The sequence below is a fragment of the Hippocampus zosterae genome, chromosome 2 (genome assembly GCF_025434085.1).
Source record: "Hippocampus zosterae strain Florida chromosome 2, ASM2543408v3, whole genome shotgun sequence".
Taxonomy (NCBI): Eukaryota; Metazoa; Chordata; class Actinopteri; order Syngnathiformes; family Syngnathidae; genus Hippocampus; species Hippocampus zosterae.
Window position 1 is genome coordinate 8695596 of NC_067452.1, and position 25105 is coordinate 8720700.

Here is a 25105-nt window from a genome sequence, read left to right on the forward strand (position 1 = left end):
CACAAAACGGCATCTTACTTTTTGTCATCGCGTTGCGCTTCTCTTCACTGCGGTGTTGGATTGTTCCCACCGGAGGACTCAGTGGTTGTGTTTGTCTCAACAGGTTTGGCGTGGACTGCCAGACGGTGGAGTCGAGCGCCGACACCGTGGTGCCGGCCTACAGCGAGAGCCGCCGCCACTGCATCTTTCAGTCCGACCTGCTGCTCTTCAGCTGCGCCGGCGCCCACCAGTCGCTGAAACGCGTCTGCCCCTGCCGTGACTACATGAAAGGCCAGGTGGCACTGTGCAAAAGCTGCCTATAGCAGCAGCGGCAGCGCGTGCCTTTTCAGAGGATGGGCTGCTGTGTCTGATCAAACCCAGCCAGACTCCTGTGAGGGAAGCATTTTGGACGGACCAACACAGAACTGTGTGCGTTCGTTATATATTTATTGTTTTGTCGACTGCTTAAAGAGAAGCACCGCTGCTGGACTGGACCAGAAGTGATGATACATTACTTGAATCAACAAAGGGAGTCATCTTGGACTATAAAAACCCGCAGCACATATCAGTGAGTGGCGTCCCGTTTTGTCTCCAGGTTCAGCAGAGGCGCAAGCCAACTGTCCCACGCTCGCAGCTGGTCCGCTCCCACCCTCTTCAGCGCGTTCCCGCCATCCTTTTCCCTGCTAAATCTGAATCTCTTCTTTCTTTCGGTAGATTTACACTGGAACACCCCCGACGCCACCACACACACGCTAAACAGATGGCTAGTTTTACACTGTAACAAACCTCTGTGCTAAAGTTATGAAAGTAAACTATTGTATAGAGATCTAGATTTTTATTCTGGAGGTAATGATCATTTTCTGATACGTCTAGTTGCAGATATTTTGCCATAGAAGTCCCCCCTCCCCATTTCACAAATTGCACGCCTAATTTAAAAAAAAAATCTATTATTAAAAAAATGTAAAGTGGACCGACTGTATGCTGAAATACAGGCCAGTAGTTTGTGGGAATGGTTTCACACATGTCACCCAGCATGAGGAAACACCATAGAGCAGGGGTGTCCAAAGTCAGTCCTCAGGGGCCGCCGTCCTGCCTGTTTTGCAGCTCTCTCGGGAGCAACAGACCTGATTCAAATAATCAGGTCTCGTTCTAATGCTGCTTCAGAGCCACCATCTGAATCAGGTGTGTTGCAGCCGGGAGAGCTGCAAAACAGGCAGGACGGCGGCCCCTGAGGACCGACTTTGGACACGCCTGCCATAAAGTCTAGGGCTAGGGAATTCCGGTTCCTAGAGAGCCATGTCCTGCCTGTTTTAGGTCCCTCAGACGATCAGCTCATCAGCAAGCTCTGTCGAGGCCTGAACAATTGCATCAGGTGTGTTGGAGTAGGGAAGGACCGAAAACAGGCAGCAGATGGCTCTCGAGGTACTGGAGTTCCCTGCCCCTGCCATAGAGGGCCCCAGGTTGTGTCGCTAAAACTGCCGTGGCCTCGCCATTTGGCAGGATCAGGATTATTGTGATTTTTTTTATGATTCATTCACTCATTCAGTTTTTTTTTTCATCACGTATCCTGTTCAGGGTCACACGGAAGATGGAGTTTGTATCTGCGGATTTAGGACATGGTACACCACGGACAGATTTATTCTTATTATTATCATGTGACATATCTTGTCGTGGTCCGTCTCAGTGATACTGCCCAGTCAAGGTTAGTAAGAGAATAAATTGTCAGGACATGTTTCTCGGAGACATGAAAATCCTGGAGAAAAGTTTTCTTTATCAACATACTGTAGACTAAACCTTGACAACGAAATACCCCCAAATCCTCAAATGCCAACAAAATAATCTTTTTTGCTTACAGATATGAATCCAAGAAATGGTAAAAGTCCAAAACATGGATAAAAGTGCACTACATTTGTATTTGCAAACAGGTTTAACAATATATATTTTAACACTGTACATTGCTTTTATGGGGCTTTAGGGTTTATATTTATTTTGTATCCTGATGTTCATCTTTGATTTTGCTCTTGAACTGTGTTTATTTATAAGAGGGCTGTCTTTTATTTATGGAGAGAAATTAGGAAAGATACCAGAACGCGTACATGTCCTTTCACATATGACCACCAGAGGGAGGCATTGTATGCTTTTTTTTTTTTTGGTTATTTTGTTTTTTGTTTTTTTAGCAGTCGCGAGAGGCGCAGTAGTTGGAATATATCAATGACAATGCCCCCCATATGCTTGACATCACTCACGGATAGTTTGGCAATGGTGGTTTACCTTCATTCTTTTCATCTCTGTCTTTTAAAAAGGACAGTAGAAGCAAATGTGCCTCCTTATACTGCAACAGTCATTGCTGCAGGTTGCACTTGTGAGGACAGATGCGCAGACTGTTATTGTTTCTGTCTTTCTATTCCTTTCCTTCTTAACAGATAGCTGCATGCTGCTTAAGTCTGTGTTTCGGAGAGCATGATGTGCCTTTACGGTACCGCTTCCGTCAAATTGTCACCGGACCCGAAAAAAGGAAACAAAACATTGAATCCAAAATTTATCTGCCATGAACAACTCAAATCTGTCGTTCCGAAGTTGTCACCAGGTTCTGTTGTTCTGGTTTCCTCTGCTGAATTGAGCGGAATCACCTTTAATCATATTTTAGTTTAATATATTTTAAATCTGTAAAATAATCATTGTATTTGGTAACTTTGGTGTGTGGGGGAAACTTGGTTGAATGGATTCAACAGTTTGTTGCAGGTGGGCCCCAGTTACGTGCAGTAATTCAGTGATGTCCATATTTACAGGTTATTCCCCCCGGTACTACAACAATCTTCACATATTTGACCTTAACTTGGGTAAAGTAAATCGTATGCTATCGGCCTGTAATGAGTAGGATAGAATCTGTTGTTAGCGCAGTGGCACTGGATGGCATCTACTTCAGTGCTTCGGAATCCAGTCTTAGCTGACCAGCCCGGACACCTCATGCTAATGTTGAGAGTTGAGTGCAGTTGTTGTACAAGCTGTGCGAGACAAAATATTGTGACCCGGTGCAGTTGAGTTTGCCTTATACTTTTAACCATGCCTCTTAACGAATGCATGTATATGTCTCTGCATTTACATTTACCACCGTGGCTTAAATGCAGATCCACCGGTATCTACTTTTCACATCGGAAAGGGGAAACTGCAGCAATCGGTTACTCTTGACCACTGTTTTTATGAGATTTGTCAAATGTACGCAACATTTCCATTCAAAAAGAACAAAGCACGAGAAATGTCCTTTTCATTTGAGGAAACAGCTGATCCCAATTTCCGTGGCGCACGAGATACCGAAGTGCCGCGTACTGGTCCAGATCACCCATCCTGTTTGTCATTTGTACAGATGAGCTTCAATGTTTTGTTTAGTTTGGAGTGCTGTCACATGTTATCCCTAGCGGCAAAAAGGACAAGGCGACTGCATTTTTGTGTTAACATTTCTCAATGAATAAGCGGGCAATGATTTAATTTTTAAATAAACTTTTTTTTTCTGTGGAGAAAAAAAAGGCTGACTGCTTCAACATTTGACATTGCAGCAGAACAGGTGATTTTACTGTTGAGACGAAGTTGCAGTGTGTCCGGCAGGTTGGTTGTCGTCATACAAAAGTAACTTTTGTGTTTACATTTGGAACATGGGCACAGAACAATACAAATTGTCATGTGGTTCCAACGGAATACAATTAGTATCCCAAATATACAGTTGCACACAGATGTGAGGACAAAATACTATTTGAGCTACTTGGATACCACTACTTTTTCCACACACCCCCACCCCCCAGAAAAAATCCTTAGTGATCTTGTGCAATCGATTAACAGCAGAGTGTGTACATTCCGGTACGGTCACATATGCCACCATGAAAATGGAATTCTTTGAAAGTAGCAGACCAGCACAGTTCTTTCGATTCCTGTTGCGGTTTCACTGCTGCTGCAGGCTGACTCAATCGAGACCTGCTCCGCTGCCACATTGAGGCAGGCCTCTTGAACGAATGACTTGGGGGGGGGAATCAACGTGTTACAAGTTTGGCAAAGCGGTTTGTCTACACTCATCCGAACAGCCTCGTCTCAGTCAGCAACTTAGGGCAAGTCCCCTTGTCTTACTCAAATTTGGAGGCATCATGATCTACCTCAGCAAGATAGTCGATATACGCTACATTCTAAAACGGCCAACAACCTCACTGCAGTTCAAAGAATGGAATGGCGAGGACGACGGTATCGGCACACAGATTCTGCAGCGTCTCTGGCAAGCGGGTGGGTTGGGGGATGCTGCGTAGACCGTACCCCTCCCCAGTCCTTTTGCTCCTTGTCCACATCCCCATTGTGAGCCAGCCGGCACGACGTTACTCAAAGCGCTCGTAGTTCCTGGTTTGTCTCACTCGTGGGATCATGTCCAGCAGCAGCCTGCAGATAAAAAGTCAACAAGGTGAAAGCATTTTTTGCAGAAACCGTGCAAAAGATCTGGCGCTCACTTGACTCCATAGGCAAGGATGATCAGGCCAATGAGGACGCCTATTGTCCCATCCAGGTACCAGATCATGGGCTCATGCTTGAACACCTCCGCGCTGATGAGAATGGAGAAGCCCATGACACCCCCCACCAGAGAGTTAAAGCCTTAAAAGAGAAACAAGCAGCCGGTTCGCCTATGCTGCGTCATGACCTGCGCGTCGGCTCTCCCGGAGCGTGAATGGCGTACCGTCTGTAATGAGGGCCCGACTCGTGAGCACCTTGCCCAGCATGAACTTGATGGTGGCCAGGAAGATGCAGACCACGCCGCTGACAATGGAGACGCTGAAGAGGAAATCATCCTGGCGAGAAATGGATTCGCTCGAGCAGCCCAATCACAGCATTCTGAACTGAGTATTCTCTCTTTTATCCGCGTTTCAGTCGGATCATTTTGGCCTTCTGGAATAATGCTACTTCTATAAAGGCATTCCTTTTGTATAATGGATAATTGAATCTGCATCAGCCCAACCCACCTCTTAAGAAACAGTGATTCCCTGCGCCCCCACATTTTGTGTCGGGCGGGATATCATCGGGTGTGCTGTGGGGGAGTTATTCCATTTCAATTGAAATGATGACTTATTTACTATAAATGTATTGTTTGAAACACCGCTACGTTTCCATATGCGTTGTAATTGTATTACAGAGTGAAGGTTTGTTGACTTTTCTCCCACCAGTGCACCCAATAGTCCATGTAGTTTACGTCGTCTTTTTAGCATGGGCCTGCATACCCAACGTTGATTGTTGTGCCAGTATGCCAAAAGGTAAGACTGGTTCCGTTCTACTGTCATACCATTCTTAACCCTCAAATGAAAGTCGTTTGTTATTGAATTTATGTAACTTGGTTCCATGATTCTGTGCATGCTGCATGACGTGCGTTGTGTTTGCTTTCCTGATGATTGTTTTGTATCCCATGTTAGAATCCAGACCACAGCGAATCACATATCTGCATCCACCGCTCTATACCATTCAATTAAATGGAGATGTCCTCTTCCCATTTTTAGAATACTCTCCATTCTAATACTTTTACTCATCGCGGCAAGCCGAACAATACAACGGTCTTCTACTAGACGGCAGAAGGTACAATGAACCTGTTGCTATTCATACAATAAAGTCGGGCAAGGCTTCTTGCAAGTAGACCATCTCACAAATTTTTCCATTTCATTTTTGTCATTTTTGTGTTCATGAGACGGCGCTCAAGAAATAACATTTGGCTACAATGTCAAATAGTCGGGGCGGGCTCGAAGAACAGTGTAAGCTGCCCTTTCCAAGAACTCAACACATGCATTCATATGTAAACCCATGGCAACAAAAGTGAGTACACCACTGTTCAGATGATTCCTCTCCCATCGTTCTAGTGTGTTGCTGCTGTATTGCATTTTGGAATGTGACGCAACAATGTTCCTTTGATTCCATGTTGCTTTGTATTAAAGTTGTTCTTCCACACTTTCGGAGAGGCCGGTTGTGTGTGGTTATTCCTCCGTCATCATAGCAATAGATCAACGATTTGTTGATCCTGGAAATAGTTGGACGCGATACTACTGCTGCGTTGTACCACTACGCCAACGGGTTATGGGCCCAGAATCCGAGTGGAGGCGGGACTTAAACGGAAGACTGTGACTTTCCCAACAGAAAGAAGCCACAAGGTATCCACGAGTATGTTGAGCATAACTGCAAGTAAGCCAATGGCGAATGAGAAGAGTAGACTCCATTTTTGAGGAGGATGAGAAGAACTGCAAACTGTTGCGTTTGGTCACAAAAATGACATGGGTTCAAAGACATGATGAATTTGTATCACCCTGCTGAAAATGAAGCGGATGACGAGGATGAAGGAACAATCGGGATGGAAGCGAAAACTCCGAAGCACATGTCGAGCTGAGACAATGCAACTGGGTGTTGTAGACTGCTCAGCCGATTGCGAGGCTTAAAATGTATAAACAGCCAACCATTCAAGATTATGTTCACATCTGCAGACTATTTTACCTTCAACTAACCTAAGATGATAAGAAGGTAAGACTTACTCCAAACAAACGGTCTCAAAAAGTGTGCACAGACAGCCTGCAAAGTGACCTTTAGCGCATTGAAATTCAACACATTGACGCAGTACGAGCTTGGCATTTGAGCCCATGGGAGGGAAAAAATACTCCCCCTAGGGAAAAAAAAATGTTTCACGAAGAAACCTGGCACAGAATGTGAATTATGCTTTGACATTCAAAAGGCCTCAGCGGATTTGAAAACGCTAAATCAAAGGAGCACCAGAAAGTAGGGACTCTATTTATCTGGAGATTTCAGTGCCCTGCAATTTTTAAATCCAAGTGTTCCACACGCCTTTTCGTTTCTGCTCACTGAGTGGAATTCTATGCGACAAATGCAATCACGTTTCCACCCTGATTTTGGAGTTTGACCTATGTTGCCATTCCTCCCACATCCTCCACTCCGTCTCCGCAGAGACAACCGTGACCCGGCGGCATCAGTGGACAAGCTTTTTGAAGACATCCAAAGGCTCCCAACTCATTCTTCAGCTGCTAGCGATGACAGCAGCTCTGCTACTAACACACTAGCAGGCTGGTCATTTGGCTTGAGTTGAGGAGCCAAATGTGCCACAATTTAGTTCTTGATCACACTGTGAAAATGTGTTTCGTCTGACACGGAGGCATCTCCCATCATGTAACAGCTGTGTTCTTCTTCGGACCTGCACTAGAAATCTCGAACAAAGATGTCATCATTCATTCATCATTCATCTTCCGAGCCGCTGGATCCTCAAAACAAAGATGTGCATTACTTATTTCCAAGTGGTAACGCTTCGGTGTGAGACGCGAGGAATGACTGGCCTCCACCCATGCGACCCAAGTCGTAAAATAATAATCAAGCAGATGAGTTAAAAATAAAACCAGCAGCTTGTATAATTAATGATTAATCATTAATAACCTGACATAGATTGCATAACAAACTCTTCTTCCTCTTCAATTGGGATTATGCCTTCTGCTAAAATCTCAAGTGGTTGTGCAGCTAGCTGCGTGTGTGCTAACGTTTGCTCTTACCACTTCAGGCAGCAGCTTGGTGGCCAGGTCATGGATGGCCTTACCCAATATGCACAAGGAGGACAAGATGAAAATCACACCCAGGATGACGCAGGCACTGCGGCGGGAAAGACGCAGTTATAGATGGTTACAGAACCACTCATCCACAAGCATACAGTGAGTAATTAACTCAATAGCTTTTTGTTTTTGTTTTGCAAAAGGGTACTCGTGATGACAGAGAAATATGAACCAGAAAAAAAATCTTTGGCCTTTCAGTCATCCATTTTTTTTTCTTATTGCATTTGACAACAGATCCTATCCCAGCTGACTTAGTGCAAGAAGCGAGTGCACCCTGCAACGGTCGGCAGCCATTAGCAGTTGTATGACAGTTAAGAATTAAGAAAAAAAAAGATTTCCTGTGTAGTGTTAATATACTGAGAATTTTTGTCGAGGCAAGAGTCTAATGCTGATTCAGATTTTAAATTTTAAAATAAAGTTGGAAATTGGAATAAGTCAGAAGTGGACCAGCACACCACAGACCGTGTTCCACTTGAAATTTGTCTCTCCTTAGGCAGCATGGTCGTGTCGTTTAGCACATATCCATCACAGTTCTCAAGGGGTCAAGTTCTTCCCGTGCTGGTGTTAGCTTCCTCTCATAAGAAGAAGAGTAAGAAAACCTTTATTTGCCTCACAATGGAGAAATTCACAATCCACAGCACCAAAATTGGAGGGAAGAAAGTAGAAAACGAAAACAGTACTTGCATGCACAAAATGTTAAAAAAAAAAGTTGCAAAACATGCATGGTTGGTTCATTGAAGACTCTATTCGGAGAAACCAATATGGTGCCCAGGTGGCCCCCAAAGGCCTCATGAGTAGCCTGTGAGCCTGTTCTAAAAATAGCTCACCGCTGACAGGACAATTGTGATCTCCCAGGAATGCTGTTGTAGTGATAATCAATACCAACACTGGATGATACTTATGGAAATGAAATGTTGCATAAACATATTTATCCATGATAAAAAAAAACATTAAAATCATGAATTATAACTACAGCTATAAGGATTTTTTTTTTCGCCTGATGCTGATATTTGGTGGAGCTTAATTCCAATGGCCGTCCATCCATCCATCCATCATCTACCGCTTATCCGGGGCCGGGTCGCGGGGGCATGAGCTTTAGCAGGGAAGCCCAGACTTCCCTCTCCCTAGCTACTTCTTCCAGCTCTCCCCGGGGGATCCCGAGTCGTTCCCAGGCAAGCTGGGTGACATAGTCTCTCCAGCGTGTCCTGGGTCTTCCTCGGGGTCTCCTCCCGGTGGGACATGACCGGAACACCTCACCGGGGAGGCGCTCAGGAGGCATCCGAATCAGATGCCCAAGCCACCTCATCTGGCTCCTCTCGATGTGGAGGAGAAGCGGCTCGACTCTGAGCCCCTCCCGGAAGACTGAGCTTCTCACCTTATCTCTAAAGGAGAGCCCGGACACCCTGCGGAGAAAACTCATTTCAGCCGCTTGTATCTGGGATCTCGTTCTTTCGGTCACGACCCATAGCTCGTGACCATAGGTGAGGGTTGGGACGTAGATCGACCGGTAAATTGAGAGCTTCGCCCTTTGGCTCAGCTCCTTCTTCACCACGACAGACCGATACAACGTCCGCATCACAGCAGACGCTGCACCGATCCGCCTGTCGATCCTGTGTGACTTCAACCACAGAGATAGGAGAGCCCACCTCAGAGTCCCCAGGCTCTGCTTCCTCCAAGGAAGGCGTGTTGGTGGAGTTGAGGAGGTCTTCGAAGTACTCTGCCCACCGGTTCACAACGTCCCGAGTCGAAGTCAGCAGCGCCCCATCCCCACTGTACAGTGTTAGTGGTGCACTGCTTCCCCCTCCTGAGACGTCGGATGGTGGACCAGAATTTCCTCGAAGCCGTCCGGAAGTCGGCTTCCATGGCCTCACCGAACTCTTCCCACGCTCGGGTTTTTGCCTCGGCGACCACCGAAGCCGCGGTCCGCTTGGCCAGTCGATACCCGTCAGCTGTCTCTGGGGTCTCACAGGCCATAAAGGCTCGATAGGACTCCTTCAGCTTGACGGCATCCCTTACTGCTGGTGTCCACCAGCGAGTACGGGGGTTGCCGCCACGACAAGCACCAACCACCTTACGGCCACAACTCAGATTGGCCGCCTCAACAATAGAGGCACGGAACATGGTCCACTCGGGCTCAATGTCCCCCGCCTCCCCCGGAACATGGGAAAAGCTCTGTCGGAGGTGGGAGTTGAAACTCCTTCTGACAGGGGATTCCGCCAGACGCTCCCAACAAACCCTCACTATACGTTTGGGTCTGCCAGGACGGACCGGCATCTTCCCCCACCATCGGAGCCTACTCACCACCAGGTGGTGATCAGTTGACAGCTCCGCCCCTCTCTTCACCCGAGTGTCCAGAACATGCGGCCGCAAATACGATGATACAACTACAAAGTCGATCATCGAACTGCGGCCTAGGGTGTCCAGGTGCCAAGTGCACATATGGACACCCTTATGTTTGAACAAGGTGTTCGTTATGGACAATCCGTGACGAGCACAGAAGTCCAATAACAAAACACCACTCTGGTTCTGATCGGGGGGGCCGTTTCTCCCAATCACGCCCCTCCAGGTATCACTGTCATTGCCCACGTGAGCATTGAAGTCCCCCAGCAGAACAATGGAGTCCCCAGCAGGAGTACTCTCCAGCACACCCTCCAAGGACTCCAAAAAGGGTGGGTATGCTGAGCTGCTGTTTGGTGCATATGCACAAACAACAGTCAGGACCCGTCCACCCACCCGAAGGCGGAGGGAGGCAACCCTCTCGTCTACCGGTGTGAACCCCAATGTACAGGCACTGAGCCCGGGGGCAATGAGTATGCCCACACCTGCTCTGCGCCTCTCACCGTGAGCAACTCCAGAGTGGAAAAGAGTCCAACCCCTCTCGAGAGAACTGGTACCAGAACCCAGGCTGTGTGTGGAGGCAAGTCCGACTATATCCAGTCGGAAATTCTCTGCCTCACACACCAGCTCGGGCTCCTTCCCTGCCAGAGAGGTGACATTCCATGTCCCAAGAGCTAGCTTCTGCAGCCGAGGATCGGACCGCCAGGGTCCCCGCCTTTGGCTGACGCCCAGCTCACATTGCACCCGACCCCTTTGGCCCCTCTCATGGGTGGTGAGCCCATGGGAAGGGGGACCCACGTTGCCTCTTCGGGCTGTGCCCGGCCGGGCCCCATGGGTGTAAGCCCGGCCACCAGGCGCCTGCCAACGAGCCCCACCTCCAGGCCTGGCTCCAGAGGGGGCCCCCGGTGACCCGCGTCCGGGCAAGGGAAACCTAGATCCATTTATTTTTATCATCATTGGGGTCTTTTGAGCCATGCTTTGTCTGGCCCCTCACCTAGAACCTGTTTGCCATGGGTGACCCTGCCAGGGGCATAAAGCCCCAGACAACTTGGCTTCTAGGATCATTGGGACACACAAACCCCTCCACCACGGTAAGGCGACGACTCACGGAGGGGTCCAATGGCCGATTGATTAAAAAAAAAAAAAAACTTCCGAGTTAAAGTAACTTTTTTGCTCCTTAACACTTACAATAGTAAAGATATGAAGTGCAGGCAAAGCTTTTGACCATTTTGAATACCTTTTCCTTTTGTACACAGTTGTCAAAGTCGAGGCCCGTGGGCCAGATCCGGCCCACCACACCCCTTTATGTGGTCCGTGAAAGCAAATCATGATCACTGCTAAAATCTGTACCAAACTGGTAAATTGTCACGTGTAATAAATAACGTTGAAATTTTGTTAGCCTAGTTTTGTCTCAACAATAATTGAGCAACAACAAACAAATGGTTGACTTGAGTGATTTCAAATCTAGTAATCCATCCATGTGTTGTGTACAAGTAATTTTACCCCGAGAAACTTTTTATTTGGTTTCAGTTCCGTAACGGTCCTTTGAGGGAAGACGTAACTCCAAAGTGGCCCGCGACAAAAAAATGAGTTTCACACCCCTGATTTAGCATTTAACTTTACAATTGAGAAGAAAAGCCCCAAAAATCTACCAATGATTCTGGCCATTTTCGCCTTTTTAAAGGGTTAATATCGGCCGACTAAATGGGTCAGAACCTACCAATACCATTATTCAAAGCTGAACACTTCTTTTATAAATGTGTAGCAAACTGGTAGTAGAGGTAGCCCTTGGCATTAATTCCTTTCCAAGTAGCCCTCAGCCTCACAAAGGTTGGTGACGACGGCTCTATACTGTCTGCAGGTTGGTATATACAGCAAGTGCGTTTGTCTAAATCTACCTGTGAATGGCTGGCGAACAGTTTTTGTTTTTTTATGCACAGCGTCAGCCATACCATCACACAGTCGATGACCTTCTGAAGGGCAATATAAGTGTGAGGATGTTATTGATATAATATGATGAGCTGTGAGCATATTTACTCCATTAAATGATGTGGAAATGTGCAAAACTGCAGCCAATCAGAGTCCAGATTTTCGTTCCAACTTTGGTTTGCAATTTGATATAAACCGAGTCTGCCGATTAATGAAAGAAGAATCTGTAAACAGAAAATAATAGTCAAAATAACCGAACGTGAAGCTAAACTTAACTTAAAAATCATGATGTATACATATTACGCCGAATTATTATTCCCCAGGGGTCCGTTTCTAGTATTTCACTGCATTATTTATTATTGTTCTAAATTTGTTGTAGCCTATCGTTAAATCAAAATATTTGAATCGACTGAAAGAAATGCATGTTAACATATTGAATTACTCTGTCATTATCTTTGTTGTCTGCCCCACTGCTTTAAAACTGGCACTTTAAAAGCAATGTAAATAAATAAATAGATGTGTCGCCCCGCCAGCAACCACCCCCCATCAGCAAATGGATGCCGGTCCACGAAAAACATGTACTTGTCAACATGATGCAAAAAAGGTTGGCGAACACTTAACCTTTCAGCAAATCGGCTCTAAATATCACATCTAACCACTGAAAGAACTTTGAACAACATAATTGATTACTGCATGCATGAAGGCTGTCATTTCCCATGAGCTCATGTACAGTGGGTTTTGAGTGGATGCAGTAACCTCGGATGAGAATGGTTGGGGGCCCCTACCTGAGCAGTCACCTTACTGTGATGGATGGGTTTTTGTGTACAAATTAGAGGATGAGACGGGAGTAGATTTTGACTCCCGTCTCATTCCACTCCGGCAGACAAAATCCAGAACCATCCTGCCACAAACCATCGTAAAAAAAAAAAAGATGATGATTATTATTATTATTATTAATTCTATCCTGTCCCGTCGAAAACTACTCCCATTCCGTCCCACTCTTGTTCAGAATGACTCCCATTCCCGTACCGCTCCCACTTTGGTGGTAAGCTACATTAAGCCCCCCCCATCCCTTCCTTGTGGACTCGCAGTTCCCCCACCCCTACTACTGTATATTCCCTATTCCCATTTTCCGTCATGCTCCTTTGAACTTTTTATCCTGTACTGTCCTATGATTGAAGGTGAAGTTGATTCTCATCTAGCATGAATCTCATGGGATTTCCATAAACTGCAGGATTCCGGAAAAAATGTCAGCCTCTTTTCCCAATGATCCTTGGAGCTGAGATATTGGCAAACAGGACCTAGGGGAGGTACCAAGCTAAACACTGCTCAAAGACCATCCATCCATCCATCTACCCATCTATCCTCACGAGGGTCGCGGGCATGGTGGAGCCCATCCCAGCTGTATTCGGGAAGTCGGCGGAATACACTCTGAACTGGTTGCCAGCCAATCGCAGGGCACACAGAGACAAACAACCATTCACGCGCACAATCACAATTACTGTCGGGACAATTTCTCGTGTTCCATATCTTCAATTTTAGAGAATTTCGAGATGCAGTCAAGGGATTGAGGACGTGCGTTTTGGTGATCCAAGTCGAACAGCTCTGCTTTTTGTAAATGTTGCGGTTCTGTTGGCTTCACCAATATGTAATCTTGCACTCTCACTGGAGTGGATCACAGCGGAGAGTGAAGTGGTTGGGATGAAAATTTGCACCTCAGACTCTGAGACAACAGGACTCAGTTTGAAAAATGTGGACTATCCTCTGCAGATGCTCGGTGACCCAAGAGAGGCTCAGAGCCGCTACTCATCCATACTGAGAAGAATCAGATGAGGTGCAAGGAACAAGATGGATGATTGGATGGATTACAGTAACAGCAAGCATCACACTGGTTACTGCAGCAGGAAATGCTACAGTAACCAGTCGAGTGGGCTAAATATTGAGCTTGTTACCGTGGCAACCAGTTATTATTCAGCTCCTCCATTGTGACTTTGTGAACATGGCAGATGATGGTGATTGCGGAGGGAGGCTCTCTAGTGCTAGCAACTATTTAAGTCGACAAGTCATGAAAGCAGTAATTAGCATGAAATCTGTCATTTGATGTAGGCTAGAATATGTACAGTATGTTGACTAAGGGGGCGAAATCAACATGCATTTTATTTTTCTGTCGCATTTGTGAGCCGGAACTCCTTTACCCTAACTGTAGGAATTAACAACCGTTTCTCAGGCACTTTCTTGAAAAACATGTTTCTATTTTGGTTGAATGTCTGTCTGTGTTTCTCACACGCGCGCAGGCATGCACCCACTTACAACCAGGTGGTGATAAGATGCAAGGTGCTCATCTATAATTAGTCCCAATGGGCCAAGGCAGCGCCCACATGAATGGACAGACCAAGTTAAACTCCCCTCCATCTTTAGGATTATGTTCCAGACCACTCCCATCGTCAGTGAAATATACAATGTAAATGTGGATCTCACCGCAGGTAATTGCTTTTTGTAGCCCAGCTACATGGACCCTGTTACTCTGAATCAGTTTTCTTTTACATATTTGTGAAACAAATCACTGTTATGTGTATAACAGTGATCTGTTCAAACCATTTTTGGGGTAAATTACTGTTTTCATTTATTTATTTTAATGTCTTAGTTGCAATACAAGTTAATTGATACCGAAAAAAATAAGCGTTTATTCAAGATTTGTTAAATTTGTTTTTAGAAACCCAAAAAGTACGAATATGAATACCATAAAAGTAATGGATCGATAAGCAGTATAGTTAGGATGATATATAGATGTAGATATATAGACGGGCGGCCCGGTAGTCCAGTGGTTAGCACGTCGGCTTCACAGTGCAGAGGTACCGGGTTCGATTCCAGCTCCGGCCTCCCTGTGTGGAGTTTGCATGTTCTCCCCGGGCCTGCGTGGGTTTTCTCCGGGTGCTCCGGTTTCCTCCCACATTCCAAAAACATGCGTGGCAGGCTGATTGAACACTCTAAATTGTTCCTAGGCGTGAGTGTGAGCGTGGATGGTTGTTCGTCTCTGTGTGCCCTGCGATTGGCTGGCAACCGATTCAGGGTGTCCCCCGCCTACTGCCCGAAGACGGCTGGGATAGGCTCCAGCACCCCCCGCGACCCTAGTGAGGATTAAGCGGTTAAGACAATGGATGGATGGATGGATATATAGACATGATGCTGCGCCACCTCCACAGTGGCTGAATGTGGAATTACACTCCAAAGTAAACAACATATTTTGGGTTCCAACTGGATCAAAAACATTTGCGAAATAGCCGGACTGCGAATCTGGAACCCGCGATGAAGTGAAGTTTACACGACAAACAGGACTCACATGTATTCCCGATGAGCAGAGTGGACGGCTGCAGCATTGCTGTAACGCCACAGCACAATGAATGAGGAGAGGACATCCAGCGTGGCGTCAAACTGAAGACACACAAATGACATTTAATAATATTTGTGTACATTTCACATTTCAAGTGAATTCCACTTACAGCAAATCCAAAAGCAGAAGCGCTGTGTCGCATGATGGAGACAGCTGGAAAACACCAGAAGAATGGGATGAAATACACAACATTGTTGTTGGATTTATTATTTTTTAGTAATCATACATTCGCGTATTATTCGATCGTCAATTTATGCTCGCAAAGAAGAATGCTTCTGCCTGTCATGATAGTTTGATTTTGCTTGCAAAGAAGAACGCATTATCCTTGCAATCATTAGTTGGCTTTGCCTGCAATGAAGAACGCTTATGCTTTCAATAAAGATATATCCTTTATTATTTACTCACATCTATAATAATTATATATTCTTCATTATACGATCACTTTTGCTTGCTGTACTGTGTGTAAGGTTAGGGTCGCAACCACCTTTCCGAGGACGTGATTGGGAAGAGATAACTGTTACGACTAAACAGTGAGCAAGGGTGAACAGTGAATGGAGACATCAACACCAGCTGCAACGCGATGTTTATGTGACATTTGCACACATGTACGTAAATTGCACTCACATACACACACATAGTCAAACAAGTTCAGTGTGTGTTCAACAGCCCCCACCCTTCAGGTTGGACACACCTATGTAGTAGCTTTCCCAATAAATGAGGAGGTGAAGGGGGAGATCGTTAGGGTTACGTGCCGAGAACTGAAACCGAACGCTTCTCCTCGTTCCCTCCTGGTACCAGAATCGAGTCTCCTGTCTCCTCCTTTTGGTTATTCCCGAGTGTCAATTTGGACAAACCTGACAATTGTAGAGGAGTTTTTAGGGTCTGAATGACCCGTCTGCAGCAGTTATTATGAACAAGCTCATGAGACACACACGTTTATAGGGATAATGAAGGAAGGCTACTTGACCGATTTGGCAGACCAAAAGATAACGTGAGGGCCTGCTGGGAACGCTTGGCAGAAAAAGTTGTAACTCCCGCCTATTTGATCACAACCCAGGGAAAGCAGGGGGCATTGACATGTTCCATGCCTCTTGTTTATGTGACCACCTAGAGGTGTGGCCGCAGGGTAGTCGCTGTCCGTCGTTGCGGTAATCCCCGAATCGTTGGTGGAGATAGCCTGTGAGGGATGCTGTCAAGTCATCGGAGGAGTCCTGACGGGCTTTTTTAGGCTGTGGGACTCCAGAGGCAGTTAATGGGTACCAAGAGGAAAACAGTTTTGATGGTCACTGAGGCAAATTCTCAGGCATAGGAGGAGTTCAGTGATACCATAAATAATGATTCACAAATGGCTTGTGGAAAGTATAGTAGCACTATCAGGCGTCTCAGGAAGGGGAAGCAGTGCACCAGCAACACTGTGTAAAATGGGGATGGTACACTACTCGCCTCAATGGATGAATGGACGAATTTCTGTATCAGTTTAGTTGTGCAGGATAAAGAAGTGCGCGCATGCTATGATGGATGTTTGTTTTGTTTTAAAACTCTTTTATGGTTAGATCCTGCTGCAAATCTGCTCTAAAATGCATTCCAAAGGTCTGTTCTGCCCCGTGGTTTTCATGAATCACAATGAACGGTAAACACTGCTGCGTGTGGTTGTTCACACCTGCAATGGAGTCAGATGGAAGAGTAGACAAAAGAGCAAGCTAGATGCAAATGGGAAGTGGGGAGGGTTCCTCTCCTTCCTGGTTTATTTTTAGTGAGTCTCTGGGGGGGCTGAAAACCCCTCCTCAGCTAAGCATGCAAAGCGCTCTCTTTCCTTTCATGCCACTTGTGCTGCAAAAATAGAAAAATCCTCCATTTCCTCCTCCTCTTTCATCATCTTACTCTACAGTGTAGCCTTTCCACTTGTGTTTCATCATACATTGAACATGATCGTGGAGGTTTCTGTCACACCATTAGTGACAGTATGACCAACCCGCTTGGCTATTTGTAATCAAGGTGTTGAGGAAAATAACTACGGTGCGCAACCTCGTGTCAATGATACTGCCACGCTGATGTGCTATGTAGTAGTAAATTGAAAAGTGCAATCGCAGTGTGAATTTTAAAAAAATACAAATTTTTTGATGCAGGTCTTGTTTGGATGCTTTGGAAAAACAGCATGCAATTGACTATTACTTGGTAATATACAGTACATTGAAAAAAACTCGAGCTGTTAACATGGTAGCAAAGACCAAGTATGAATGGTCGGGGATGGGTTGCAAGGTGTCATATTTCTAAAACAAACAAGGGAGAAAGTCTCCTGCTCATTAAGATTGCTGGTATGGTTTGCATGTGAAGGACATTGAACAATGGCTGAGACAGAGGCGGGCAAAGTAAGACCCGTTGGTCGCACACGTCCCGCTTCAGTATTGACATCATTAGTAGTCCTGTAATTATTTTCTTGAATTAATTCCAGATTTCAGTCACCTTAAAATGGGTTGCTTTTATTGTACAGTATGTTCATTTGATTATCAGGCATAAGCATGAATCGGTGTTGACTCAACTGCCGAATCTGAATTTTCCGATGAGTCAGAATGGGTGACCCCAAAACAAATGTCAGTGTCATTTCTCTTTTCCTTATTCCCTTCCCTCCAATGTCATCTTTGTTGTTACCTTCACAGCCCCCCCCCCCCTAGACCATAGAAAACTGCAGAACATGAAAAGCTTGCTGGAGTATGTAGGGAGTGCCATGTTGTGTGTGAAAGTGGGCTGCGTTGAAACAGGCACTAAATTGCCCTGTTAAGAAGTCAGTCAATAAAGCCCAGCTAAGCAGTGTATTGGCGCCTTTGTTTACACGCTGTTGGCCTCTCCGTACTAGCAAGGGAGTTTGCCACCTTCGACGGTGGAAAGGGACACCAAAATACCCAGGTTAGCTCAGCTATGAGTAAATAAATAGAAGCAGACTTTGCATGCGATCCTGAGGTGCTGTAATTTATTTTGTTGTAATTAACTTCTCTCATTAAGAAATTTGATGTTGACTTATAGAAAATAAGATTTTTAAAATCTAGTAAGATACATCGTACACATGTTTTGCTGTTTTTTTAACACTACAAATGTCTGGTCCAATCTGTCTGATCTGAAAATCAAGTGTGATCCTTTGACACCAAGTTATGCCCATCCCTCGGCTGAGGCCGAACACTTGTGCCCGAAATGTCATTAGGTGCAGATAGGTCGATCTCTTCCTCCTCGCTTCATGGTTCCCGATTCCTTCGTTAGGATCCGAGAGGAGGAATAGCATAAAAAAAGTCGACAAGCTGAGCCTACCAGTCGTTAATTGGCTCCGACTGCATGCTTGTCACATTTGACAAGCGCGCGTGCTCATTTTAAAATACTGCCAAAACTCTCGTGCTGCCGAGGTGTTTTAGCCAACACACGCCTAAATATTTGCACCCCACTCGCTCAAATTCTGTCAAGGAGTAGCAACAACAGGAGTGCAGGAGCTGGAGGTGATATTCGAGGTGTCCGTGGAGATGCCATGGGGAGCTGCAGCACGCGAGTGTGATAAAGTAAACGAGGCACTGCTGCACATGACAAGTTTCACACGCACGAGCACTGCAATGCTAATGTTTGACACAGAACGGATCTGTCAGGGAATGGCAGCAGATGGTGATATCGGCTCTACATCAAAACTGACTTCGGTTAGATGATGCCATTGCATTTAATGACACTGTGTTAACAAGTCCGAATTCGTAACATTACACATGAAACAGCTCAGCTGGAAGAGGAGAGGTCTCCTTTAAGACATCAATGCGTGCCACGCACAGCTCCACTCGTCTGACATTCACATGACATGTAGGCCAAATATGAGCCTGGCTCGCCTGCCACTGCAGTAACCATATCAGAAAATGAAGGGGACAGCGTGGCGTTCAACAACATGAACAGGACTCATTTTGAACCGGTTTAAACTCCAATGATTGAAGGCATAGATTGTAACCCCATTAAAATAACGACTGAATTTTAAACTCAAATCACATTCTAAATGTCAAAAGGGCCCACAATGGTCTTACGGTGACAGCACTTTTGCGGTTTAAAAAAAATGATGAGGTCAGGTCCGATCATCCTCTCACATTACGTTGTTAAAATTACACTACAGGTATTGCAACAACTGGGATTTTTTTAAAAAATCAGTTGGGAAATATATGACCTATCTGCCAAGAAGACAGAAGAACAAAATTGACTTGCCAAAATTCCTCAAAACAACAAAGCTGGCCTTCAAAAAAATAAATAAATAAACACTCTCCCGATGTCTTAAAACGAACGCATTTTATACGACATACCAGAGGAGGGGAGACTGTTCTGATGATCATTTTTTTGTGCCTTGACCTAAGACATGACAACTTGGTTGTCGCTCATTTTAAACATTAAATATGAAATTAACTTGTTAATGTTGCTGTAGCAAGCGCAAACAAAAAATGACACTGTCACGATTGAAGGATTCGCCTGTTAATCGTGAAATGAATGCTTGGAGCATAGGCTTGCCAATCAGTTAAATGCTCGTTATTGAGAGATGCGCCTTCCCATGTCAGACAGGTGGCTCGATATTGTCTCGTCGGTATGCTGTCGTGCTTGACAAACTTTGGCTCGTAAAACGACACTGCGTTTTCTTGAATGGCAAACAGCTGGTTGTAAAGTTTTTTTCACGGACAACAGACAGCTCGCCTCAACATCTACCTTTGTTTTTCATTTGAAGACCCTTTTGTGTGCAGTAAATAGTTGTACATTTGTTAGCCTGTCCTTAAGCTCAGTAAAAATGTTTTAGTAACATCACCTCATGAAATGGATCACACAAGTTCTTATCCTCGAACCAACTTTTTCTGGGGGGGGGGGTGAGTTCAAATCAGGGGTGGGCAAACTACGGCCCGCGGGCTGAATCCGGCCAGTTGGTCTTTTCAATCCAGCTCGCCGAAGGTTGGTCCACAATTATAGTTCGATGTGAATGATCGCATTCATTTCAATTGGACTTGTAATGAAACGCATTTCACCGACAGGTGGCACATTGACTTGAAGTTGCAGAACACGGGGAGGAGGGGGGGTGGGGATCTTTTCGACCACCTAGGACCTCTGTATCGCTCTACTTCTACTGGTCTGATCACAACCCATGTGCAGCAATGCACAGGCTAAAATAGGTCATCAACAACACTGTTGTCATTTTAAAGAGTATATTAATACAGTACTTTCATGCTTTTGTTCTGTTGATGTTTGATATGGACTGTCAACAAATGCAGTTTTTTAATGTAGCATAGCTCGTGCTGACCTGGCCCTTCTGTCAAATTTTAAAAGTCAATGCGGCCCCCGAGCCAAAAGGTTTTCCCACCCCTGGTTTAAATGGTTGTTTGTCTATGTGTGCCCTGCGATTAGCTCCAGGCAACCTGTTCAGGGCTTACCCCGCCGACTACCCAAAGACCGCTGGAATAGGCTCCAGCATGACCACGACCTTTGTGAGGATAAGCAATTCAGACAATAAATGGATGGATGGATGGATGTTGCTGGACTCTCATAACCAGCAATAAAATCCCAATTCAAACTTATGAAACCCAATTGAAATTTTCTAGGGGTAATAAATATTTGTTGGAAATTAAATGCTCTCCCACAAAAAAAACGCCTGCTAAGATCAATTTTAGATATTTCATTTAAGTTTTATTGTATATTTTGCAGGGTGAGACATTACTGGCTGTCAGCAGATCCCCATCTTTTAAGATCAACATTCATTGTCATCTACTGCTTCGTTCTTGACCAAGCATACATTACTAATTTGAAAAACTGCTCAGCTTCACAATTTTGCTTTCTTTCTTCACAGTTCTACACTCAACAAAGGTCAACACTGTATTATGTGCTACTCTAGTCATTATTCATAGTACCAGTAGTATTAATAGTACTGAAGACAGAATGGATGGGTGTGCAGTATATTTCAATCAAAAACCTTATTATGGTAGTACTCTATTACCACTAGTAGAGCTGCTCGACATTATTCCAAAATGCACTTCTTATTTTATTTTTTTTTACCATTTTCAAGAGGGTCAAAATATTAGAGAACAGTTGTTGGTGACATGCAGTGGTGTTTTACACCACTGAAAATGACAACCGTAATACAAAGCAATAAACGTATTGTAAAATGAGACCATGTCTTCAATGTGTCACTCAAACGTGAACAGCATTTTCTTTGAATACACAGTATAATGCAGCTCTTGAATTGGATCTCGTTAATTTGCAGTTAAAACATTTCGAAGGACAGTCACTTACTGAAGGCGGCAATCGCCAGGATGATTGTGGCCCCGATGGACGCCCAAGAAACCCACAGGGCCTTTTTGCGGTAGCTTTGTGCTTCGTGTGGTTTCAGGCGCATGCTGCTCTCCAGAAGACCTGCAGTTATGAAAACGGGGCACTGTGACGCTTGCGGATCAAGTTGCTGGTAACTTTGTATCTTACAGTTCATCGATGTATCCAAGTCAGAAAGGAAGCATGTATGAGGGACAGCAAATTGTAAAGCTTTTTGGCCGACGCCAACCGATGGGGGGGGGGGGGGGGGGGGGGTGCAGCATAGATTATTTTGAAGATTTGCTATGGAAAAGAAGGTGCAAAGGCCAGTTAATGGCTGCTTTGTGGTCGTGACCTTAGTTAAATAAAAACTTTCATAAAGCAGATGAAAGGTAAATATTACAGTGTCAAAATAATTATTATTATGCGTTCATTGTTTAAAACTGTCTAGATGGTATGCAGGGCCCCTCTCATACAATGTGAAAGTAGAACTGAATTGAGAAACTTCATCATGTTGCAGTGCCTGCAATTTTTTTCTGCTATTAAACAGTGACAGTAGTTGAAGCCATTTAACTTTTAAATATGTTTGTGTTTGGGGTTTTTTTAATAACTCTTTGTTTTCAACCATTTAGTTATATTTTGATTGAACCACATGGGCTAAGTTCAGCCCACCCCCTGATATTCAAGCGAATTAATTGATATTCAAACTATGCATATGCACTGCTTTATAATAATACATTGAATATACTCCTTAGGAATAAAACATCTTCTTGGTCCCACTACGCGACAGTATTTTTAAGGCTCTTCGTTTGGTTGTACTTGGGGAGTCAAATTATATTTTTCAGCCGAGACTTGGTGCTGTAAAACGCGTCCTATCCCACAATCATTTGCTGGAATCAGATTTTGTCACGTCCTGTAAAATGAAATGTGTATTTAAATATGCCGAGAATCCGTGAAGTTAACAAATTGTTTTTCCGTGCGCAAAACGGGCCGTTTTTCTCCAAAGATGCTCTCTGCCTTTAAGTGTCAAGACTTTTCCTTGGCATTTGGCACACAATGGCCTTTACGCACCATGGCGTGTACCGCCCAGTGTCAACTTTACCTCCGTCCTCGATGCTCTCGGTAATCCTCATCTCCTGGTCCATCTTGATCAGCTCTCCCTGACTGCCGTTGCTGGCCTGATGACGCGGGTGGTCTTCTCGCTGCTTGGGGGAGTCCGCCTGCTCGCACTGACCGTTTCTCCCAGTGGGCTGCCTTGCCGCAGTCAAGTCTGGGTCGGCGGGCGGTTCCGGCAGTTTGTCGTCCGTCATGTCGGCGCGCTGCCTTGCGGACTCCTATGAGGCGCTCGGAAAATGTCACACCCGCGTGAGAGGTGCGGACGAGAGCAGGCCGGGAGGCACGGGGAGGAGAAGAGAGAGGAGTGGGCTGGCGAGACTCCCGTTTTACTTGCACCACATTTTCACTCGCTAGAATTAATTCGCAGTGCACTTCTCACGGCATGAGAACTATCGAACAAGACGTTCCCATTCTAAATTAAAAAAAAAGGATCATTAATACTTATTCACAAGTATCTCAACCGGTATCCTCCCCTGCTTATGTACGTCACGGATATTCAAACTCTGTCCTCGCGGTCCGACGTCCTGCATGTTTTCCATCTTTCCCTGTTGAAAACACACCTGATCCAAATGATCAGCTCATCAGCAAGCTCTGAGGAAGCAAGACACAGATCCTGATCATTTGAATCAGGTGTGTTGCCGCAGGGAGAGATAGAAAACAGGCAGGACATCGGCCCTTGAGGACCGACTTTGGACACCCCTGATGTACAGTGTAGGCGACTGTTCCCTGGGGTAGTCGTAGACCCCAGAAGGTCAGGCGTGAACGATCATGATGTTTCAGGAAAAAAATCACCTGTTTCTAAACCTAAACCTTAATTCATGAATATTATTCAACTTATTACATGTTATTCTTATTCTTATTCTTATTCTTATTCTTATTCTTATTCTTATTCTTATTCTTATTGTCGCAGTACTGTATTAGAAACAGCTCCCATACAGCATGGGGTCCATTTCTGTTGTGCCGTTATGAACACACAAACGTCGAACAGATCCAGATCAAATGTGTGATTTGTGCCTGCCCGAATAGTTTCAATTAAAAGTGAACTTGGCTCAACACTGAGTTAAATTGATTAACTCATTCACTTCCAAAGACGTTTTTATTAAACGTCTTTTCAGACTTGGTGTAGAATTGGCTGGTACTGAATGAGTTAATGCAGTGGCCAACAACTGTCACATACCACGTTAGGTCTTAATGTAGGTCAACACTGTAACAACAAAAACTGTTCAAAACAATTTGTCCCAGGAAACTCAAGCGACTGCTTCCCTGGTACACAAGTGGCACTGTGGTGATAAAACATCACATGGCCACTAATGACACGGACTGACCAAATCCGCGTGACCCACCCGGCGGTCGGGTACCAGTTGCCATAGTGATCTGTCCTCGTGGGGCGCAATGCTTCACGTCACTTCGCCGCCAGTCGTCATACGCCCCCACTCCCCAAAATTAAAACCGTTTAAACCAAACTACTGTACAACTCCATCTAACCGTTGCATTCTAGATGTAACATTTTCCATTATAAGTCGATCAGCAGAAAATTATCACTGATTCAGGTATAGGAAAAGCACAAATTAATGTACAGTAACTACATTGAATTTGATGCAGTTTATAATTTGTTTTAAAAAAGGTAAAATAATCATACTCTAAATGAAAGAAAATGCCCATTAATAATACATTAACTAATTATTCACACAATGTTTTTCTTTTGCGATAATACAAATGGAATGAAACTTCCCAAGAGGGGATTTTTGTCTGACTTGACTTGTAACTTCGGCTATGTAAATAATACAGCATACATTATGGACATTTCTGGCCAAGTAAAACCCACGAAAATTATTATTATTGTTTTTTTTTTTTCAAACTCGTTATAATGTACTGGATGTGTTCTACCGGATAATTTATTTATTTTTGGAAAAGGGTTTAATTTCGTTGATTAGCTTAGTTTCCGGACTGCATCCAATGGACGCAGTGGAGATAGCCCTCTGTTGACCATGGACGAGAATTACATTTTAATTTTGGAAGTTGAAAGCGCCCTCTGCTCGCGGAAAGGCAATACTGTACAGTACTATTTAGGTTTTGCATTTACTGTACTGCAGAGTAAATGCAAAACCTAAAGAGTACAAAAAAAGTGGTACATGTACTGAGCTATAAAAACATGCCGCATGCCAACAAATTGGAATGCTGAAAATGTTTTATGCAAATGAAAAGAACTGAATTTGGTAAGTTAAACGAGGTGTCGTGAGTAGCAAAAGATAGAAGAAATCTCAAAAACTGTAGATTATGTTTATGGGATAAAAATAGCCACGAACAAGCTGAAGGAGGAGAGCGCTTTTAAAACTTGAGTCCTTTTAAAATGTCAGTTTGTACTTCCGGTCGCTAAGGGGCGCTGTGATTTTGCTGGCTAACCGGTTGAGAAGCCGCTTAGGCCTTTGTTGACGTTCTTCCGGTGCTC

General features: G+C 44.7%; 2 protein-coding genes across 3 annotated transcripts in view; one reads left to right on the forward strand and one right to left on the reverse strand.

Annotated features, from left to right (window-relative positions):
* mgat5 (alpha-1,6-mannosylglycoprotein 6-beta-N-acetylglucosaminyltransferase) overlaps positions 1 to 3773 on the forward strand; it is a 77468-nt gene extending 73695 nt beyond the window's left edge. For both annotated transcript variants that reach the window (XM_052052639.1, XM_052052630.1), the window contains one exon: positions 104 to 3773. In XM_052052639.1, coding sequence (XP_051908599.1) covers positions 104 to 302 — 199 coding nt within the window. In that variant the 3' untranslated portion in view covers positions 303 to 3773. The remainder of the gene's footprint in view (positions 1 to 103) is intronic.
* On the reverse strand, positions 1836 to 23087 carry tmem163b (transmembrane protein 163b). Its single transcript, XM_052053239.1, has 8 exons — positions 22643 to 23087; positions 21526 to 21645; positions 15359 to 15402; positions 15199 to 15290; positions 7536 to 7632; positions 4688 to 4799; positions 4464 to 4605; positions 1836 to 4395 (listed from the first exon to the last, which is right to left on the reverse strand). The coding sequence occupies exons 1-8, from the start codon at positions 22848 to 22850 to the stop codon at positions 4335 to 4337; spliced, it is 876 nt and encodes a 291-aa protein (XP_051909199.1). The 5' UTR covers positions 22851 to 23087; the 3' UTR covers positions 1836 to 4334.
* Between the last annotated feature and the right edge of the window lie 2018 nt (positions 23088 to 25105).